Raw genomic sequence first — 20,516 nt, 5'->3', positions numbered from 1 at the left:
CTCCCCACATGAAACTACAAGTTTTGTTTCTCGCCTCATTCTAGAAGGAATCAAACTTGGGCAATCCTCGAAAATGTTTTGCTTTTGAGCATAAACAGGCGCTTCCATCCTTCTATTATTCCCTTGGAGCTTGTATTTCTTCTTCAATGGTCCCAATCTATCAAAAACTGAAATCCTTGGATTTGGATTGGTAAGTCGATCAAACACAGAAATCCTTTGGTTAGACGCTGTTGACTTTTCTTTAGTGGTAATGTAGTTGTTGCTTGTCCTTCTTATAGAGATGCGGACTGGTGAAGGTTGTTTGTAACCCAAACCTTCACGTGATTGTTTGACAGCATACCCTTTCTCTATCATCATCCTCTGAGTAGGGTTTAGTCCATGACTTCCCTGTCCAACAGCTTCTGGTGGGAGCTTCCCTAATTTAGAAGGCTCATTGGGATTGTATCCAGCTTTTGCCAATAACTTGTAGGCGTTTGGGTCAAAACCCTCATCTGTACGCTTTTCTTGAAGTGATTCGTGTGAATTGGATGATTTGACAAATCCTTCCACCATTTTTGAAGATGATTTGATTGCATCAATTTGCTTCATAGGAAAGGTCAACCCACTTAACATATTACCCTGCAACTCAGAAGAGTGGCCTTCACCCAGTGAAGAAAAGAAGTATCTTTCTTGCTTGAAGATTCCATGTTTACCTTGGGTACCTTTCTCACGTTATTAAGCGCTTGATTCTTTTCAACTATAACATTTACCTTTCCAGCTGCTGGATCATCCATCTTTGCAGTACCAACCTTTTTTATTGGCATCGCATTATCCACTTTAAACTCCTTCGAGACACGGTTCTTCAAGTAGAATTTCACATCTGCAAAGTGTGCTTCTGTCTCAGCAAAAGGCTCATCGTCAGCAACTATCTTCTTTTGGACCCCATCTTCAAGGTATTTAAAGCACTGATGGTAGGTAGATGGAACCACTTTATTTTCGTGTATCCATGGCCTTCCTAACAAAATATTATATAAGGTCTTTGCGTCAATCACGTGCATCCATGCGTTTGAACACATACCTCCCATATTTATTTCCAGCTTGACAGCGCCTATAGCTCTTTGCCCCCCTTGATTAAATCCTTGAATCATCAGACGACTTTCAGACAGTTCATCTATCGAGATTCCAAGCTCTTTCACAATGCGGATTGGGAGAATGTTGACTCTAGACCTTTCATCAATCATAATTCTGTTAACTTTATGCCCACGCACAAAACCAACCATATATAAAGGATGATTATGCAGTGTTTGGCCTAACAAAAGATCATCATTAGTGAATGTGATTTTTGCATCACAAGTGTCCACTTCTTCAGAGTGAGTCTCGATGAGGTTTTCACACAATGGAAGTGACGGCAATGTCACATCTTCCTTTTTCATCTCTTCTTCATCAATATTGCAACATGAGGCCTTAGCATCATAGTGAGAAATTTTCATGTGAAACCAGCTTGGCAAGAATTCCTCTAATGTTATTGGACAATGTGGCCTTTGATAGTAAGCCTCCTCGTTTGTTGATTTCTTCACATTCTTCTGTACCCCTTGCTTGTTGGGTCTTTTCATCATCTTTCCTCTTGTAACTTGCTTATTTGGCTCTCTTCGTGAGCTCGTTTTGCAGCGTCTCCGCCGAGTCACTAAAGTCCATCCATCATCATCAGTTTGATCAACATGAGATTGAATTTCTTCAAAAAATATTATCCTTCACTATTACATCATGCATTATAGGAAGGCAACATGGCATGTTGACATTAATGGGATCAAATTCACCAAATTTAATCGCCTTTGGTGGTGACGCGATCAGAATATCTCCACATTCACATACTTCAGCAAAGTTGCAAAGAACTATGGGATCCAGCGAGCCAAATGTGACTGAGACTTGATTTGAACTTTCCTTCTCATCTTCAAGCAATATCTTACCTTCGCGGGCTAAATCCATGACCTTTTCTTTGAAGATGAAACACTTTTCAATAGGGTGACCCATTAACCGATGATACTTGCAGTAATTTGGATCATTAGTCCTCCCAGCTTCATTTGGCCTCTTCATTTCAGGTAACTCAATAAGCTTCAATGCAAGAAGTTCTTCAAATATTGCTGGAACATCTGAGTCTAGGAATGGATACTCTTTTCCTTGCATTTCCTTCAAAGTTAACTTTTTGCCACCATTATTTTGAAAAGATGTAGTCGTCACACTTTGCTTCTTGCTTAGCTTTGTGGTGACCTTTAATGGTGCAGAATTAGCATTCATCGACTCTTTGCTTTCAGACTTTGGCACAAACCTACCTCCTCTCTTTACTTCTAGTTTGTCTTTCCCTTTACGAGGCTCATAAACTGGTGGCCCTTGATTTCCGTTTGAGGACATGCTTAATTCCATATCGTGAGCACGTGTAGCCAATTCTTCAAAAGACTTGGGCTTGATTCCTTGTAGGATATAAAGAAGTCCCCAGTGCATTCCTTGGATACACATTTCAATGGCAGAAGCCTCACTAAGTCTGTCTTTGCAATTGAGGCTAGCATTTCTCCATCAACTGATGAAATCAATGACGGGCTCATCTTTCCATTGACGCATATTTGTAAGTTCAACCATGCTTACAATACGCTTTGTGCTATAGAAGCGATTGAGAAATTCATATTCAAGTTGCTCCCAGCTATCAATAGAACCAGCATCGAGATCTGTATACCAGTCAAATGCATTCCCTTGCAAGGAGCGCACAAACTGCTTAACAAGATAATCCCCATAAGTTCCAGCATTATTGCAAGTTTCCACAAAGTGAGCAACATGTTGCTTTGGATTTCCTTTACAATCAAATTGTTGAAATTTTGGAGGCTGATAACCTGCATGCATCTTTAACCCATCGATCCTTGAAGTGTATGGCTTGGCGTATGTAATTGAAGACTTAGCAGCAACATCATACTTGTCTTTAATTGTTCCCATAATGAAGTCCTTCAGTCGATGAATTGGGATTAATCCTTCAGAGGATACTTGTAGTTCCTCAGCAACATGCACTTGTTTTGTAGACATATCTTCTTTTTCTTGTACCATAGGCTGCTTTCCAGGTGCATGACTCGAATCCCCCTCCATCACGCTATCAAATCTGTCTGTCAACTTGACAATTCGATTATCTTAGTCTTGCACATATTTTGTCAAGTCACCAATCGCCTTCGTCAAGCTCGCGAGTTGTTCTTCAACAGTTGAGGTATTAGTCATCATTGCTTGGATGGATGTTGTAGATGATGGAGCAAAACATTGATTTTCCCTCAAAATGAAATTCGAAAGGAAAAGATTTTGTGGAGTGATTGAGGCAGATCGGGTGATCAAGGCATCATCTTCATCTTGGATGATGAGATTCTTAGTTTGGAGTGGGCTAAGATGAGCCAACGTCTTTTCAACGATCTCAGCGATATTCTCTCCTTCTTCCAATCCATCCGGAAAGACTCTTGCCCCCTTTGAGGATTGAAGTTCAAAGACAGGAACTGATGCGGACAGCACTTGAGATGCTTGTTGTCCTAGTAAGTTTGCTTTGTTCCTAGTGACAGGTCCCAAACTTCCCATTGTAGTTTCCAATATGTTTTCCACCTCAGAGGAAAACTTGGAATCAGTACCCTTAATAGCAGTAGACTTGGAGTTGATCTTCTTGGATGCCATTTCAGTGTTCTTGAGATTTGATGATTAATGAGAAGAGATGAGAGGTAGAGAAGGTCCCACTGGGCGTGCCAAAATTTGTAACCAACAAATTTCCGTGTCTTTAGAAAAATAAATAATCAAGACAAGAAAATTGAGTAATAAAATGTAGTATTTGATTTCAAGAATGTTGAGTGTTACAATCTCTATATAATCTTCTGATTCTCCAACAATAACGTAAACTATGTTGAAACTTGAATATGATTTAGATTCAAGGGCTTCAGCAGCTTGATCTTGAATCTTCGTATTTGAATTTGGATTTGGTATTTGCCACGAACAAGTAATTTGATCTTGAACGCCTTGATACTTGCCTTCGTTTTTAATCTTGAACTTGAACTTGAGCTTGAGCTTGAACTTGATGGCTTAGATGCTTGAACTTGTAGCTTGTAGAGAAATATGTAGACTTTGATCCACGAGCTCTCTTCTTGCTTCTTGTTCTTAATTCCCTTTCTTTTTTTTTTTTTTTAGTTATGAGAATCCCTATTTATAGTTTTTAGGGAGGTGTAGCCTTGTCATTTGATTGGTCAGAGCATATCATCCGTACACTTGGCATGATTTCATTGGCCCATTAATTTGACTTGGATTGCCACCTCATTTGACACGTGGCGCGGGCTTGCATTTCAAGATGGGCTTGGACTTTGGGCTATTAAAGTGGACTCATCATTTGGAGCCCAATCAAATGGACTAGCCCAATATCTTTAAGATTAGATGATTAATCCAACCATATTAGCCACATTATTTGAACTATTTTCTTAAATTTACTATAGTCCAAATTAATATACTGATTTAAATCCAATAAAATTTTAAATGACTACAGTGAGTTCCACTTTTTTTTCTTCCTTTTTTTTTATTACTCGGTGTTATTTAGTATGGGGCCCACCCCTTTTTTTAAGGGACAACGGACGACGAAGCATGGATCTAAACCCATGCTTTATATAGTTTCTTTTTTTTTTTTTTTTTATATTGCTTGGAGTTGTTTAGTATGGGGCCCACCCTTTTGGACATTATTAGTTTGCACTATTTTTATGCATATAATATATATATATATACTATGTTCAAAACGCGATTAATATAACATTGTAGTTTGTGCTCCATATCTAAACTTTATTATATTAGTGTTTGCTACGAATACAAAGTCTGCACTTTTTTTTTTTTTACATTGTTTGTTTTTTTAATATGGAATTCACTTTTTTTTGTTTTTATACTGCTTGATTTTGTCAATATGGGATACTATGTTCAAAACACGATTAACATAACATTGTAGTTTGTGCTCCGTATTTAAAACTTTATTATATTAGTGTTTGCTACGAATACGCACGTGGCAATGAATCCATCATTATTGACTTAATGAGATACTTTGGAAATTATATGAATATTGTTTGATTTTTTAATATGAGGTGCACTTTTTTTTTTTGACATTATTAATTTGCACTATTTTTATGCATATATATATATACTATGTTCAAAACACGATTAATATAACATTGTAGTTTGTGCTCCGTATCTAAAATTTTATTATATTAGTATTTGCTACGAATGCAAAATCTGCACTTTTTTTTTTGACATTGTTTTTTTTAATATAGGATTCACTTTTTTTTTTTATATTCCTTGATTTTGTTAATATGGGATCCACTTTTTTTTTCCCGTGAGTTTGGAGATGGTGGGTTCCACTTTTTTTACTTTTTTTTTTTTTTTAATATTAGTTGGTGTTTAATATGGGGACCACACTTTTTTTTTTAATTGCTTAACGGACGACGAAGCATGGGTTGAGACCCATGCTTCTATATAGTAGTAAAGTAAGAAGCAGTAACAAGTATAAATTAATTAAGTGGTAATTAATGCATGTACATATTAAACACATGTTAAAATTAGATTTTGCAAAATTTATTAGAGAATGGTGTTGTTTGTGATGGTTGTATCCTTGTAGGTTTTGAAGTAAAGGACATTGGTTGCTGTGGCGTTGGGAGGCGAATAACATGTCTTCCACTTTCAGTACCTTGCATGAATAGAGATCAATACCTATTTTGGGATGCCTTCCATCCAACACAAGCTATGAATCAAATTCTTGCTAGGAAAGCATATTCAGGGTCCTTAGATGATTGTTATCCCATCAATGTCAAACAAATGGCTCAACTCTAAAACTCTTCTTTTTCCGTTAGCTTTCTTGAACAAATGTCTGTCAATATATGCAAGAGCAAAAGACTACCAGTGAATTATTACTGCTAAAAAAGAAATTAGCTATATACACCTCTATAATAGCACTTCACTATAAAAGCCAAGTTAACCTCTTATATTTTACCTCTTTATAATAGTTTTTTGCCTATAACAGTAACAATCTATCTTTATAATAGTATGTTTTTTATAAAATTACGCTTCTATAACAGCTATCTTCTTTTTTTATTAATATAATAATTAACTATCTTTATAGAAATAGAATCTCTAAAATTACCAATAATAAGTCTAGAGATTTTGATCAAATAATTTTAATTCTTTACATACAACTTATGATAAAGAATATTATATGAATATATTATTCCATAATTAAAAAAAATCTCTTCTTTATACGAAGTGTGATTTTATGCGTCTTTTTTTTTTTTTTTGTCCATAATAGTCAAATAAAATTTAAATATCAAATGTTGTCAGATATATAACAGTCAGTCGTTATACCAACCAAGAAAATCTTGTAACGAACGAGATTGTCATAGAGAGGTTTGATTGTATCTAACTCTTTTGCTTAATCTATAAAATGGAACATTTGGCTGCGCCACCCAGCTATAAAAGTGAGACCTACAAGAAGTAGGCATGTCCTTTCAAAAAAATTGAAGTTACCCAAGAATGTCTAATACATAACTTAAACCTATAATTCTCCATCTCTTTCAAAATTTTACTCGATGTTTAATACATAACTTAAACCTATAATTCTCCATCTCTTTCAAAATTTTCCTCAATCCATGGAAGTATAATTGCAGGAGGTGACGGCTCTTTGTGTGTGATTAAGTTTGCAATAATATTGAAAAACAATCTGAAGAGTCTTCTTGGAAATAGCTACTAGTCGGGCTCACTCATAAGGGGTTCTAAACTGCTAATTAGCTCATCAACCCATTTAGTTTGCCCTTCTAAACGTATAAATACACCATTATGAGTGTTGGAAAGGAGATGTGTTTACCACCATAATATAATAATTAGGGTTTAAAAAGAAAGTACTCTGCATCTTCTAAAGGAAACCTAGACCCTAGAGAAAGAAAAATCATATGTTATATGAGGATCCAAAACTTCTAACTTCCTCTTTACTCCGTATTTTCCTCCTTTCCTTTACACTCATACTTTAAAATTTATATTTTTTGCAAAAAGAATTGAAGGTATTTTAGTAATTTTAACAAAAGAATAGCTTATCAGCATTTTTTATCAAACACATCAACTGCTTATTAACAGTTTCAGCACTTCTATACAAACACGTAATTGCTTATTTATAAGATCAGTTTCCACAGTTAAAACTTATCAGCTACTTATAATCAACTAATCCACTATAGCCACAGTGGATGTCAGAGTACATTCCTAATATTTGAAGAAACGTTTATCATATTCATCGACATACAAACATCATAGGTATGACCAAAAGACAGAACGAAGTAGCTAACATTTCCGGTTTCAGAATGAAAATTACAATTGGATTATAATAAGATACTTCAATTTAAAAAAAAAAAAAAAAAGTTCTTTCAAAGATAAGATGAACACTACATAAATAAGAAAGCACCAGATACCTACCTATTTAGCAAGCAAACCGTGCCAACTAAAACAACTGGGATAAATTCTGAATATCGGTAATAACAGATTTCTCAAAATACGAGAGAATGTGAACAGAATACTCGAAAAAATTAATAAAGTAACAGCTATTGTCATTGGAATTTCATCACCAGCTCATGCCAATTCCAAAAGCAAATACAGCTACTCTGCATGCTAACCTGGTGGTAGAACAGGGATGCGTCAGACTTTGCTCTCCTTCTCTGAACCACAGTGGAGTCCTGTTGAACAAGTATTAAAACCAGAATTAATGCCAAGGATAACAAACAAGCCTAAGAAACGATTGAGGAACTTTGGTTGCACGAGTATGATATGGAACTCAGTCTAGTCTGAACCTTTCATTCGAGGAACAACTCTAGCAGTAATCGCGATAGCCGCCTTGGATAGTTGACACAAATCATTGAATCTTTGCTCTTCTTCTAGTTTTACCTCCTTTTGTCCGCATTTTAGCACTAGCAGTGGCATAACACCTTAACTTCTCAAGGATCATTCTCTCACTGATGCGCAACACCAATGAATAATATATCTTAGGTTCTTTCACCAGACAGCAACAATTCAAAGTTTTGATATCATCTTCTACACAGTTTGAACCATATAAACTTCCCCGAATATCCGCTAGTGCCAACAGAGCTGCACAAACTCCATCTGTCAGCAACATACTGTTGTTAGACTCAAAACCTTTTCCAAATAAAATAATATCTTTCTTCGACAATTTGAAGCCCTTAGACTTTTCAAAACCATCGGTGATAGATACTGCAAGATCGAGTTCAGCATATACTTCCTCTGGCAATAATATTATGTAAAGCAAAACCAACAGCTCAATTTGTGGCTCCCCATCAAATGAAATCTCAAAATATTCGGAATTTTGGCTAACGCACCCAGAACAATCTAATTCTCTCCATAGTGATAACCTCCTCCTACTGTAGCGATGTGAAAACCGAGATGAACTCCACTGAAGTACAAGCTCCAGATCAAGGTTCACAATGTCATACTGGTTATCAGGCTCTCCAAATCCATACCTGTGTAGCAGAGCAGCATTACCCAAAGAGCCATACGTATTGAATACCTACAAAAGGATACACAGAAGCCGCTAAATAATCAACCAGTGATAACAGCAGAGAGTATGATACACTTAAAATTTTCTCTTCCAATTAGATACAAAAGTGAATATACAACCACAGGAAAGTCATTAAATAAGTTGTTTACAAACCAGTAAGGAATATCAATTAGACAATAAGGGGTTATTTGGTTCACATACTAGTTATATGAGATAATAATGCAGTTATTATTTATATGGTCAATAATAATGAAATTATAGTTATGCAGTAAAAAATAATGTAGTGACTGTTATGCGGTGCATAACAGTACAAGGAATGTTATGTATATCACCTACTAGGCTACTAGAAGGGCATTTTTTACTTAAATTCCCACATTGCTAATCCATGAAATTTTATTCCACATTCTATCCTGCATACAAAAATTCAGAGATCTCCACATAAGTTAACAAGCATTATTTAATACCTCCGACCAAAAGTTGCATTTGTTATGTGGAGATTATTTCCTTTATCAAAACGTTAAATCAGTTATGTGGCGATTAATGTATTGTTACCCAGCCAACCAAACATCATATTAGTTTATGCAAGAGTTTATGTTGGGATAGTTTACCCTAGTCCCTCGAGCCAAACAGCCCCTAAGAGAATATCACTCATATTTTCAGATCAGTTTAAAGAAGATATCAAAAAACAGATGTTTCCGCTACATCTGTTTTTCAGCTATTCCTTTGCTCAAGAGGAGGAAAGAGATTCAGTTACTTCTCCCGCTTCTTTACTGCTTTAAACGGTTGATAGGTACATTTGTATCTTGCAGTGGAATGGCTTTATGATAAAGAACTGTCAGCACACTGGCAGGATTCAATTCATAAAATCAAAGTAGGTCTGTGCAACTTCAACTAAACAAAAGATGAAAACTCTGCTCATCTATGCAACAGGATAACAGCAATTTGAATAACAATTTCAGATTAAAAGAAGATCTCCTCACCTCAGCCCCGGCTTTGACCTTTTTCACCATGATCATTTCTACAACTGTAAGATCATCCCCAGAAACTGAAGAAGACTCCGAGTAACTACCGCTAATAGATTCACCCCTTGAATAAGCTATGGTTGTTTCATTGTTGTCATTTTCATGCTTGTCGTTGTGAGCATCATCATCCAATTCAGAATGAGAAGACTCCAAGTCACTCCCACTGAAGCCTTCACCTCCTGAATGAGAGCTTCTCTTGGTTGGTCCAGAGTTATCATTTCCATATTTTTCATTGTCAGCATCATCATCCGATTCAGAATAAGAAGATGTGAAGTGTACATCCTCAGCACCAGTCTTGTGATTAAACCTGCACATCAAATGTTTTTAGGATTGAGAGGAACATAATTCAGAGCCCTTCAACGCCAAATCAAGACTACATAATTTTATAGCACCGGTGCAAGAATAAAAAATCAGCTGGGTTCATCAATTTCCATGTAGTTGAGAGCATTTAATTGTTTAATAAGGTAGGTACATGTCCTAAAATGAAACGCGTTGAAGTCATAGGGAAACAATCATTCTGCAATTGAGTGCTCTTCCCCTGGAGACTGTATGAGTTCATTGGTCAAGACATTGATCCAACAAGTAAAAGATAACCAACTTTTGATGAGTTACTGAACTCCTAGCACATAATATTCTAGGTTACGAGAGGATCCATATGCACTCAAGCAATGTTATCAAAAGCTAAAAGCGCAAAAAAGCTCTAAGGTCACCTGGGGCTTTAAGCGCAAAGCGCAAATAAAGCGTGGGCTTTAATGAAAAAAGGCGCAATGGTGCGAACATAAAAATATATATATGTTTAGTCCAAGACTAATAACAATAAGCATGAATAACAAATATAAGGATAAAGAAATTGTAAAAACATTACGATAAAGTGAAATATCAATTATCTAGTGTCACCTCATCAAGATAGGCTCTCATTGGCAAGGAAAAGTATGTCTTAGAGCCTTGATGATGACACTGAAGCGCACATAAAGTGAGGCAAAGCCCTCAACATTTTTTTAGCCTCGCTTCAGGGCTTAAGCGCGCCTTTGACAACACTGCACTCAAGCTAATAAATCTCTGAAATAGATCCAAACTGAGAACCCTTACCAGTCAGACGAGAAACAATTTTAATAGTTGTTAAGCCGGAAGCTCAGTTGGTACATATACAGAGTACGGAGATGTTTGGAAGCTAGAGGTGTACCTAGAGCATACATTAGGGCGATTAAGGACATGTATGATGGAGCCAAGACCCGGGTGAGGGCAGTGGGGGAGGACTCAGAACACTTTCTAGTCGAGATGGGGCAACAGGGATCAGCTTTTAGCCTATTTTTATTTGCCTTGGGGATGGATGAACTGACGCGGCAATATCCAAGTGGAGCTGCCATAGTGTATGCTTTTTGCAGATGACATAGTACTGATTGACGAGACACGTGGCGGAGTTAACGATAAGATGGAGGTTTGGAGACGGACCCTAGAGTCTAACAAGTTGAGTCTGAGTAGGACTAATACAGAGTACTTGGAGTGCAAGTTTAGTAGCGTAACTCACGAGGCAGATGTGGAAGTGAGGATTGATACACAAGTCACCTCCAAGAGAGGAAGTTTCAAGTGTCTTGGTCAATAATCCAAGGAAATGGGAGATTGACGATGATGTTACATATCGTATTGGAGCGGGGTGGATGAAATGGAAGCTCGCAACCGGTGTCTTGTGTGATAAGAATGTGCCACCAAGACTTAAAGGTTAGTTTTATGAAGTGGTTGTTAGACCAACTATGTTGTATGGGGAGGAGTGTTGGCCGGTCAGGAACTCACACGTCCAAAAGATAAAAGTAGCGGAAATGAGGATGCTAAGATGGATGTGTAGGCATACTAGGAGAGATAGGATTAGGAACGAAGATATTCAGAACAAAGTGGGAGTACAAGAAGAGGAAAGCGAAGCTGAGATGGTTCGGGCATGTGAGGAGAAGATGCATAGATGTCCCCATAAGGAGGTGAGAGGCTGGCTATGGTGGGTCTGAGGAGAGGTAGAGGTAAGTTGAAGAAGTATTGGGGAAAGCTGATCAGACAGAGAACATAGCACACGTGCAGCTTACCGATGTTCCTAGATAGGAGGATATGGATGTCGAGGATTAGAGTAAAAGGTTACTGGGTAGTCGAGCGCTGGTATTATATCTTTCTAAACACTTTTGATCATCAAACAGGCAAGGCACTATTTGGGAAGCATAAACTTTCTGGTAATCCACTTAATATTTCCACCAGTTCAGTAGATCTACATCATCTACCTGTAAGAGCATACGGTATTCAAGCAACATATATACCTATTAAATTTTGCAATGGGACAAGAAGACGTCAAAACCAAAAAGTGCATTGAGAATAGGTAATTGCAAAACTATGAAGTGATGCAGAGTATGGTCGTAGATAAAGCTAGGAAAACTAAAAAGGATACACGAGGAGGACTTAAGTGATGGGAAAGGAGGAATAGATTCCAACTTTTTGAGCAAGGTGGTTAGACTACTAAAAACAAGCCACTGCTCACATGCATCCACGAGGCATAGATTTCAGAGTTATCATGGAACAACACCAATGAAATTTATGACGTGCAACAGCATGATGTAAAAAGGAGCATATGAACCCCTCACAGCAGAGGTAAAATGAATCAGCAACTACCATTGAATAGGAAATAGTGCGACACCTCAAACCAATATAGGAAGTTCAGCAAGTAAGATGGAGAGGAAGCAGTAAGAAATGATGCAGAAGATTCCTCTAAATGTATACTTACAGATCCGCCAAGGGAACCATACCACATCCATAGTAATCATCTACTTGGAAAGACCTTGAGGCAACTAGACTTTTTGCAGCAAGATAATCCTTAACACCAAAATGTTCTGCTTTAAGCTGTAAAGAAGCCGAAGTGAAGAGAGGCTCAATACACTCTTTCCAGTCCTCGTAGATGAGTGCCTTGTCATCTTTAACTATCTGCCTACAAATACATCATAATGGTCATACAATAGAAATAAGAACAGACTAAAGCCTAATGTACACAATGACCAAGCTTCAAATAGCAGAAAATCAACAGTAGGCAAACCAGCAAATACATTTTCTTGTAGAAAAGCCTCACATTCTCTTTTAGTTTGAAGTTCACCAGCCAGAAGTAGTAGCAACATAGGCAGGCAGCGACATCAATAATATTTTTCTTCAAATGATACCGTAATAATTTTGTTGCTTTGTCGGAGAAAGCCACATGTAAAAGCAGATTACATAAGGTAGACAGATCTAGGCAAAAATGTGATTTTCTAAAAAAGGCACCCACTCATTAATAATCACCGTACTTCAATGGGTGCTCAAAATGTTAACCAAAAACAGAAACTCCCTATTATATTTGCAAAAGAATTAACCCTTTCAGAAGCTATCCTATTTGTTTATATGCAGCTGTTTGACTAGTGTCAAAGGGACAACTTAACATGGTCGACTTCTACTTTTCTTTCTTTTGAAAGCCTTACAAAGCAACAAGTTCTCGACTCTTCCGGCATTATTCGTTGAATTTCAATTAGCTCTACTGAAGTACTGAACAATTGCTCTAGAAAGTTCCAACATAATATTTTCAACAGGAGTAAGTGTCATGATTCCGCACAGAGATTATTGAGCTGCAGATTCATCCACATTAAAAAACAAAAGATGTTGAACTATTGAACAACTTATAATACCCTTCTAGATAAGTCCAGTTACACCGCAAAAAAGCTTGACCGGTATATGCGACTGGGACATGATAACAAAATATGATAACACTGATGGAAAGAATCCATTGACACCAAGAATTACATGGTTCGACCTATATCAAATAGGCATAAAGGAAGAATTTTGCTACCACAGAAGCATATGGAGAAAACACAAATTAGAGATCCCACTATAAGTTATCCAGAAAATAAATCCACGAGAATATCTCATGAATTCATTCCATGAGAAAATTTCACACAAGTGTATTCCTAACTTATTTCTATACTACTTTCTCACAATTCTGCCACATATACTTTACCATTCTTTACATTGACAAAACTTATTCCAAGTTGTAATCAAGTTTGCTAACCAATTTACTCAAAAAAAGTTAATCAAGTTGCAAGATAATTCACTCCAATTTGTAATCAAGTTGCGCACCAACTCACTCCATATTGTAATTAAGTTCCAGATGAACTTGCTTTAATTGAACAAGTTTTTTGTTTTAATTGAACAAGCTGTTAAAAACAACTTAAAAATAGAAATAGAAAACACCAAGACATTATTCTAACAAATCTCCCTCTTGGCTGGAAATTTCTAACACAATAGACGTGTTCCACCTCAATCAGCTCTTACTTAAAGTTCTTTTACTTCACGACTACTTTTCCACCAAAGAACATGCCAAGCTCTTAGCAGTTGTGCCTTAATATGCACTATCCTTTTTCTTAGTTCCTCCAAGTTGTGCATACACATGCTCCAGTGCTCTATACTCAAAATTACATTTTTCTAAGCATCGCGCAGTACTTTACTCTCGTGTTTGTTGCGCATTGCTTACTAGGAATTCAGTAATATGGAGGCTGACAAACTTATGCTAACAAGTTCCGCACAGAAGCTTGCCTATAATGCTGCTTTGGACTATTTGGCATATTCATGCATGTCCAATAGTAGCTCGTTCTTCGCATAGTACTCCAATAAAACATATCAATTTTCCCCAAATAAGATCTTTATTTGGGTTAGGCGTAAAAGTGTCTGCACCTCCTATCCATCGCAACCCCACAAATGGCTTTATACATGAGAGTACGCCTTCAATGTTTCACAACCCTGCAGATAGTTCGGTCTGAAAGGGAACTCACCTTCCATCCTTTTGACCCATAGATGGCTAGGGAGAACTTGTCTTCCCTCTAACATAGCCTTACAAATGACTAGAGGTGCAAAAGAAATAGTCGCTCCATCCATCACAACCCCACATATGATTAGCAATACAAAGGAATTCATCGTCCATCCATTGCAACCCCACAGATGGGTAAAGATAAAAGAAACTTGCATTCCATCCATTGCAACTCCACAAAGGGTTAAAGTATACAAGTGTCTTCACATTCTCACAAGTTGCATCATAATTTCTTGTGTCATCTCAAAGTGATTGGAAAACACAATCAAAAGACACCGATAACCATGAAAAAGTTAGTAGTATGGCTACAGTGTGTCACGCTGCAGTGGAAAGAATCAGCCCCTAGGTTTGATTCGAACCGGACAGGAAATAAGATAAAACTACTGGAGATAATAGATTTCCACAGAGATTTACTTAGGCGAATTATGCGTACATTCATGGACGAGAAAACATTCCACTACATTATAAGTGTATACAAAAATTAAATTAGAGATCGACTTCTCATTACCCATAAAATAACCAAAGAGAATACCTCACAAATTCATTCTAAGAAGAATTTCACAGGAATGTATCTGAGCCATTGCTTCTCTAATATTTCCTAAAAATTCTTTGACTCCTCAAACTTGAAAGAACTCTCTCGAACATCCACTCACATTTCTGTTCTATCATTTTCATTCCACTCCATGGCTAAATATTGAACAAGAGACAGCTATTATAGAGTTGATTCTCTTTCACCAACACCAAGAGGCCAACTCAGTCCAAGTCATAATCAGATTACAAGGCAACTCCCCTGAGATGCAATAAAGTTGTAAGACAACTTACTCCAAGTTTTAATCATATTGAAAGTCAGCTCACTCCTAGTTTATTCAAGTTGCAAGTCAACTTACTCAACTATCCTAGAAGTTGCCATGAAACGATTTGCCAAATCTGAGTAGAAAATTCTAAGATATATTCATCAAAAAATTAAGATATTTTCCTAAGAAGTTCCAATTTCCACCGGAGTTAAGAGTTTATGTGCAAAGGCATCTACTTTAAACCTAAAACATTGACTGTAAAATCAAACAGACAAGCTTCTGAAAAAGCAAGCTTGGAAATTCTCTATAGTAGCATCATCACAAAAGAAAATTCTCTATAGTAGCATCATAGACAGGCTATACTCTTGAAGAAAAGCAAAAAACTTTGGACCTAAGTTGTTCCCTAGTACGGTTACTTATACTTATCTATAGATATTTGCATCAAAACTCACAATTCAAACATGTTACTTTTAAAAGAAAAAGAATCACAATTCAAAGGTGTTACCTTTCTCAAAAAAAATCACAATTCAAAGGCGGTACTCCATCCGTCCCAAAATGCTTGTCATGTTTTGCTTTTCAAGAGTCAATTTGACATGTTTTGCTTTTCAAGAGTCAATTTGACTAATAATCGGAGCTAAATTGGATTAGATTAATTTAATATTTTAAAATTAAAAATTAGATATTCTAAAACTACATGAAAAATACCACAAGTTGCACTTCTTCTAATATCAACTTGGTGAAAAAATACATCTTAAAATATTAGTTAAAGTTTATGTAGTTTAACTCTCAAAAGAGGAAATGTGACAAGTATTTTGGAATGAGGGAGTATACATTAATAGCTTGTTTGGATGGTTGATACCTATTGTATTGTTCAGTGTTCGTTAGTTTAAATACAATGTTTGTTTTGATTAGTTACTTTAAATTTTATTGTATCGTATCGTTCACCCCATCATTGTGTAACGACAAAAAGTCTTATTTTTATGTAACGACCGTATTGGTGAGATCACGTCGTTACCTTATTTCTTTTTCTCTCTCTTTTTTTTTCTTTTTTTTTTTTTTGAAAACTAGTAATGTTGTATTCCTCAGCATTAAGGGTATACTGGCCACCTCCAAAAAGTTGAGTTCTAGTTACCAATTACAGGGTGCCTAACAGATCTAATAAGTGAATTGCATCATTTACAAGGTCTTCTTTACACCAAAAATAAAAGGTACTGATGCACTTCCCTTAAATATTCTGAATGGAAGTGAAACTATCCTCAAAACATCTATCATTTCTCTCTCTCCAAATTGTCCACCATATGCAAGCTGGGATTATTCTCCACCATTTCTTTTGGCTTTTGCTCCCCCCCACCCCCTCCCAATCCAGCAGCTCAAAAGATCTGACGTGTGCTCAGGAATTGACCATTGAATTTGTGTGAGGTTGAAGAAGATGGCATTTTGTCTTAAGTTATTGTCGAATAATCCTATTTTGTCCTTTAGCCTACCTTTTTATAGTAGCTCTACCCAGTGCCCTACTTTTCGTGTAGGTTTATTCTTCAAATTGCTAGTGTGTAACATTGTGTAAGGACGGCAAACAATACAATCTATCCAAACGTTGTATTCATCAAAACAATACAATAAGATACAGCACAACACAATACAATATACTCCCTCCGTCCCAATTTATGTGACACTTTTCGCGAAAAGTACTATAAGTTGCAACTTTGTTCATATCAATTTGGTGGAAAAAATACATCCTAGAATGTTATGGTCAAAGTTCATGCAGTTTGAATCTCAGGAAGCGAAAAGTATCACATAAATTGGGAAAGGAGGAGTACTATAAGTTGCAGTTCTTCTAGTATCAACTTAGTGAAAAAAAATACAACAAAGTTTATATAATTTGACTCGAAATGTGACAAGCACTTTGGTACGGGGGAGTAAACATATTAAGAAGGAAGAGAGGGTTGACCTTGTGAAGCTCAGTTCCAACGAGAAGAGAGTCTATTTCAGACACAGACCACAACAAGGGAATCGGTTCAGAATAAGGAAGCAACTGTAGATAACCAAACCAAGGAGATAGCGGACCGAGACTTCGCTCATACATGACAGCAACAGCTAAACCTAATATCCCTTCAAGCTCCGCTTGCTCAATCATTTCCCTTGCACCTGATGTCTTTACCGTTAAGCAGCTCTCCTTGGGTATACTCGCCACTAAATCACCTTCATTTAGATCGCACAATGCGATTACAGATACCGATGCCGAGTTCGTTGTTATTACCAGGTCTAGTGCGTTGCTGCAGTCTATACCTTGTGTTTTCATCCATTTTTTGAATGCTCGAAGTTTCCTGCTACTGGAAAAAACGTAATGTTATGTTTAAAAGTTGATATTTGTAGATAGATAGATAAAGGAGAGGGGAAAGAAGAATGTATCATACCTGGTTACCATTGCGGCGGCGGCGGAAGGTGTTAGAGTGACGACTTGCAGTTTTAAGCAGACGACGGATTTTTTTTGTTTTTATTTTTTTTATTTTGAAAGGTTTAGAAAAAGACAAGGCGAAGATGTTGTAAGATGGAGAAAAGGATTTACGCTTAATTGTTCAAAATAGTCCCTTAACTATGCACTTAACAGTTGTGGTTCTTTAAATTTGTCACAAGTTAACAAAAATGGTCCCTCAACTATGAGGGTTGGTTAAAAATAGTCCCTTAAGTATGCACTTAACAGTTTTGGTCCTTTAAGTTCGCCAAATGTTAACACGTTTAGTCTTCGACAAAATATTCATCGAACTCTGTTTGTTAGATTTGACGAGAACTATGAAAAAATTAGCGAGAACTCACATTTGGGTGTACGCATTACTAAAGAAAAGGTCAAATACCTCAGGATAAAATCGACGGACATCAGTCGGTTATAGGAAAAAATAGAGGAAAAACCTACAGACTTGATAATGTCAGAAAATAGTGTCTCGGAACACAAAGACCGACGGACTCTGTCGATTAAAACTGACGGACTCCATCAGCTAAGTAAAATACACTAGACTCATTTTTACTGAAAACCCGGAAAAAAAAAAATCTTCCATCATAGTGATTCTTTTAAAAAAATAGTTTCTGCGCATTTTCCTTGAAAATAACCGACGGACGTTCGTTGGTTTTCGTAAAAAATAATAAAAGCAAAAAAAAATTAAAAAATAGTGTCCCTCGATTTTATCCATCGGTTTCCGTCCATCGTTTTTTTTCGCTTGTTTTTAGTAGTGATAATTTTTGTAGTTTCTGCTATTTCTAATTTATTTCTAAGGTCTGGTGTATTTTACTTAGCTGATAGACTACCTCGGTTTTAATCGACAGAGTCCGTCGGTCTTTGTGTTTCGAGACACTATTTTCTGACATTATCAAGTCTGTAGGTTTTTCCTCTGTTTTTTCCTATAACCGACTGATGTCCGTCGGTTTTATCCTGAGGTATTTGGCTTTTTCTTTAGTAATGTGTACACCCAAATGTGAGTTCTCGCTAATTTTTTCATAATTCTCGTCAAATCTAACAAACAGAGTTCGATGAATATTTTGTCGGAGACTAAAAGTGTTAACATTTGGCGAACTTAAAAGACCAAAACTGTTAAGTGCATACTTAAGGGACTATTTTTAACCAACCCTCATAGTTAAGGGACCATTTTTGTTAACTTATGGCAAACTTAAAAGACCAAAACCGTTAAGTGCATAGTTAAGGGACTATTTTTAACCAACCCTCATAGTTGAGGGACCATTTTTGTTAACTTATGGCAAACTTAAAAGACCAAAACCGTTAAGTGCATAGTTAAGAGACTATTTTGAACCTACTCTCATAGTTAAGGGACCATTTATATCCTTTTCTCTTGTAAGATGCATAAAGTTTCCAAAAATTCCAGTAAAGCCTTTTGTTTTAAAAAAAATATATATTACATAGGCGAAGTGCAAGGGGATTATAACGCGCCATTTGAACTTCACGAACAAGTTTAAAATAGTAAATCAACTGAGCTATTAAATTCCTACCTAGTAACGCCTCAATTTAATTATTGCAAATTTTCAGTAGTCCTTCCGGAATCGAGATTGTTGGGGTCGGCAAAAAAATTGAAAAAGTCAAATTAAATTGAATTAGTTCAATGTTTTGATTTTTTTGGTCCGGTTTCGAATTTACTTTATTGAAAGTTGGGTCAGTTCATCTTTTATTTTAAAGTCTTGATGTTTCGTAAATTGAAAAATCAAATTATTTGATAATATACTAGATAAGAATAGCCTATGTTGTGTACGGGCCCATCAATACTTAATTTTTTTTTTTTTTGTCGTTAATTACACTCACGCTAATTAAACTTCTTCTTATCGATGCAGTAAGCGGCTATTAGCGTGTGGCTGCGGAAAAAAACCTACAATAGTATGAGGTAATGTTCTGCCTCATTCAATTGATAAACCAATTAGGGGGGAAAATCACTAAATTTGATGGATTGAGAACTGAGCTTTGTTGATTGTTAATTACCAGAAAACATTAAAAGAAGGGAAATAACCCATGTACACCGCTCACACATCTAGTTTGCAGCCAATCTAGCCCACTGTATCATTCTAGCCCACTACTGTATCATCGGTGTATAGATAATGTATCTGTTATGTATAGTTATATATAAACATTCATTGACTTTGTATACAAAATGTATATGCTTTGTATAATCATGTATAAACTCACGAAATCAACTCAAATTGCAGAGTATAGATAATGTATCTGTTATGTATAGTTATATATAAAGCGTTTGGATATGCGATTTGAAACCATGGTTTGAAACCATCAGATGATGTAGCAACACCCTAGGGAGGATGCTACTTAATGAAATTAATCCATACTAACTAATTTAAATATTCGTCCCGAAACTACTTTTGCAAAATAGACTAATAACTAAATTTAAGGATAAAATTTATTTTACAACATGTTCATGAGTAGAACAAAATAATAAATCCATATGTAATTCGAGTGTACCACAAAATTTAGAAGAAACAAATTTAAAACAATGATTTTATCATGTGGTAGCGGAAATAGGCCCACGTGAACAAGTTTTAAAATACAACATCTCAATATAGTAGGATCTAAAAAAGACCTCCTAAAAAAAATAGAAATATTCAATCATAAAAATGGACAACACCTATTTTGAGTTAAATCAACACTTTAGAATTCATCAAACACGTATTAGAGAAATATGTTTTCATGCTACAACATCCAAGGCTCATACCAAGCATGAAATTCAACTCCGAATCTCAAATACAAACTAGTTAAGTTTCCCAAGTTC

The 20,516-nt window shown here is 36.2% G+C and overlaps 1 protein-coding gene across 2 annotated transcripts; it reads right to left on the bottom strand.

Moving 5' to 3' along the window:
* Positions 1-7,449: 7,449 nt before the first annotated feature.
* On the bottom strand, positions 7,450-17,850 carry LOC132614626 (ribosomal lysine N-methyltransferase 3). 2 transcript variants are annotated; one of them, XM_060329122.1, is made up of 6 exons: positions 17,655-17,850; positions 17,189-17,564; positions 12,347-12,543; positions 9,547-9,895; positions 7,845-8,575; positions 7,450-7,730 (listed from the first exon to the last, which is right to left on the bottom strand). In XM_060329122.1, exons 1-5 carry the CDS (start codon positions 17,663-17,665, stop codon positions 7,907-7,909), a joined length of 1,602 nt encoding a protein of 533 aa, XP_060185105.1. In that variant the 5' UTR covers positions 17,666-17,850; the 3' UTR covers positions 7,450-7,730; positions 7,845-7,906. The 2 variants fall into 2 exon arrangements, with proteins under 2 accessions (XP_060185105.1, XP_060185104.1); XM_060329121.1 differs by having other exon boundaries at positions 17,189-17,570; positions 17,655-17,846.
* Positions 17,851-20,516: the final 2,666 nt, after the last annotated feature.

Source organism: Lycium barbarum, chromosome 10, assembly GCF_019175385.1.
Source record: "Lycium barbarum isolate Lr01 chromosome 10, ASM1917538v2, whole genome shotgun sequence".
In the NCBI taxonomy this organism is placed as follows: domain Eukaryota; kingdom Viridiplantae; phylum Streptophyta; class Magnoliopsida; order Solanales; family Solanaceae; genus Lycium; species Lycium barbarum.
Note: the sequence above shows the minus strand (reverse complement) of the source record. Positions and strands in the feature narration are given on the sequence as shown.

Coding starts and splice junctions, on each gene's coding strand:
- LOC132614626 (XM_060329121.1), bottom strand. Junction 12,544..17,188: donor TTGGAACTGAGCTTCACAAG/GTCAACCCTCTC, acceptor ATTTGTAGGCAG/ATAGTTAAAGATGACAAGGC. Junction 9,896..12,346: donor ATGGTTCCCTTGGCGGATCT/GTAAGTATACAT, acceptor TTTGATGTGCAG/GTTTAATCACAAGACTGGTG.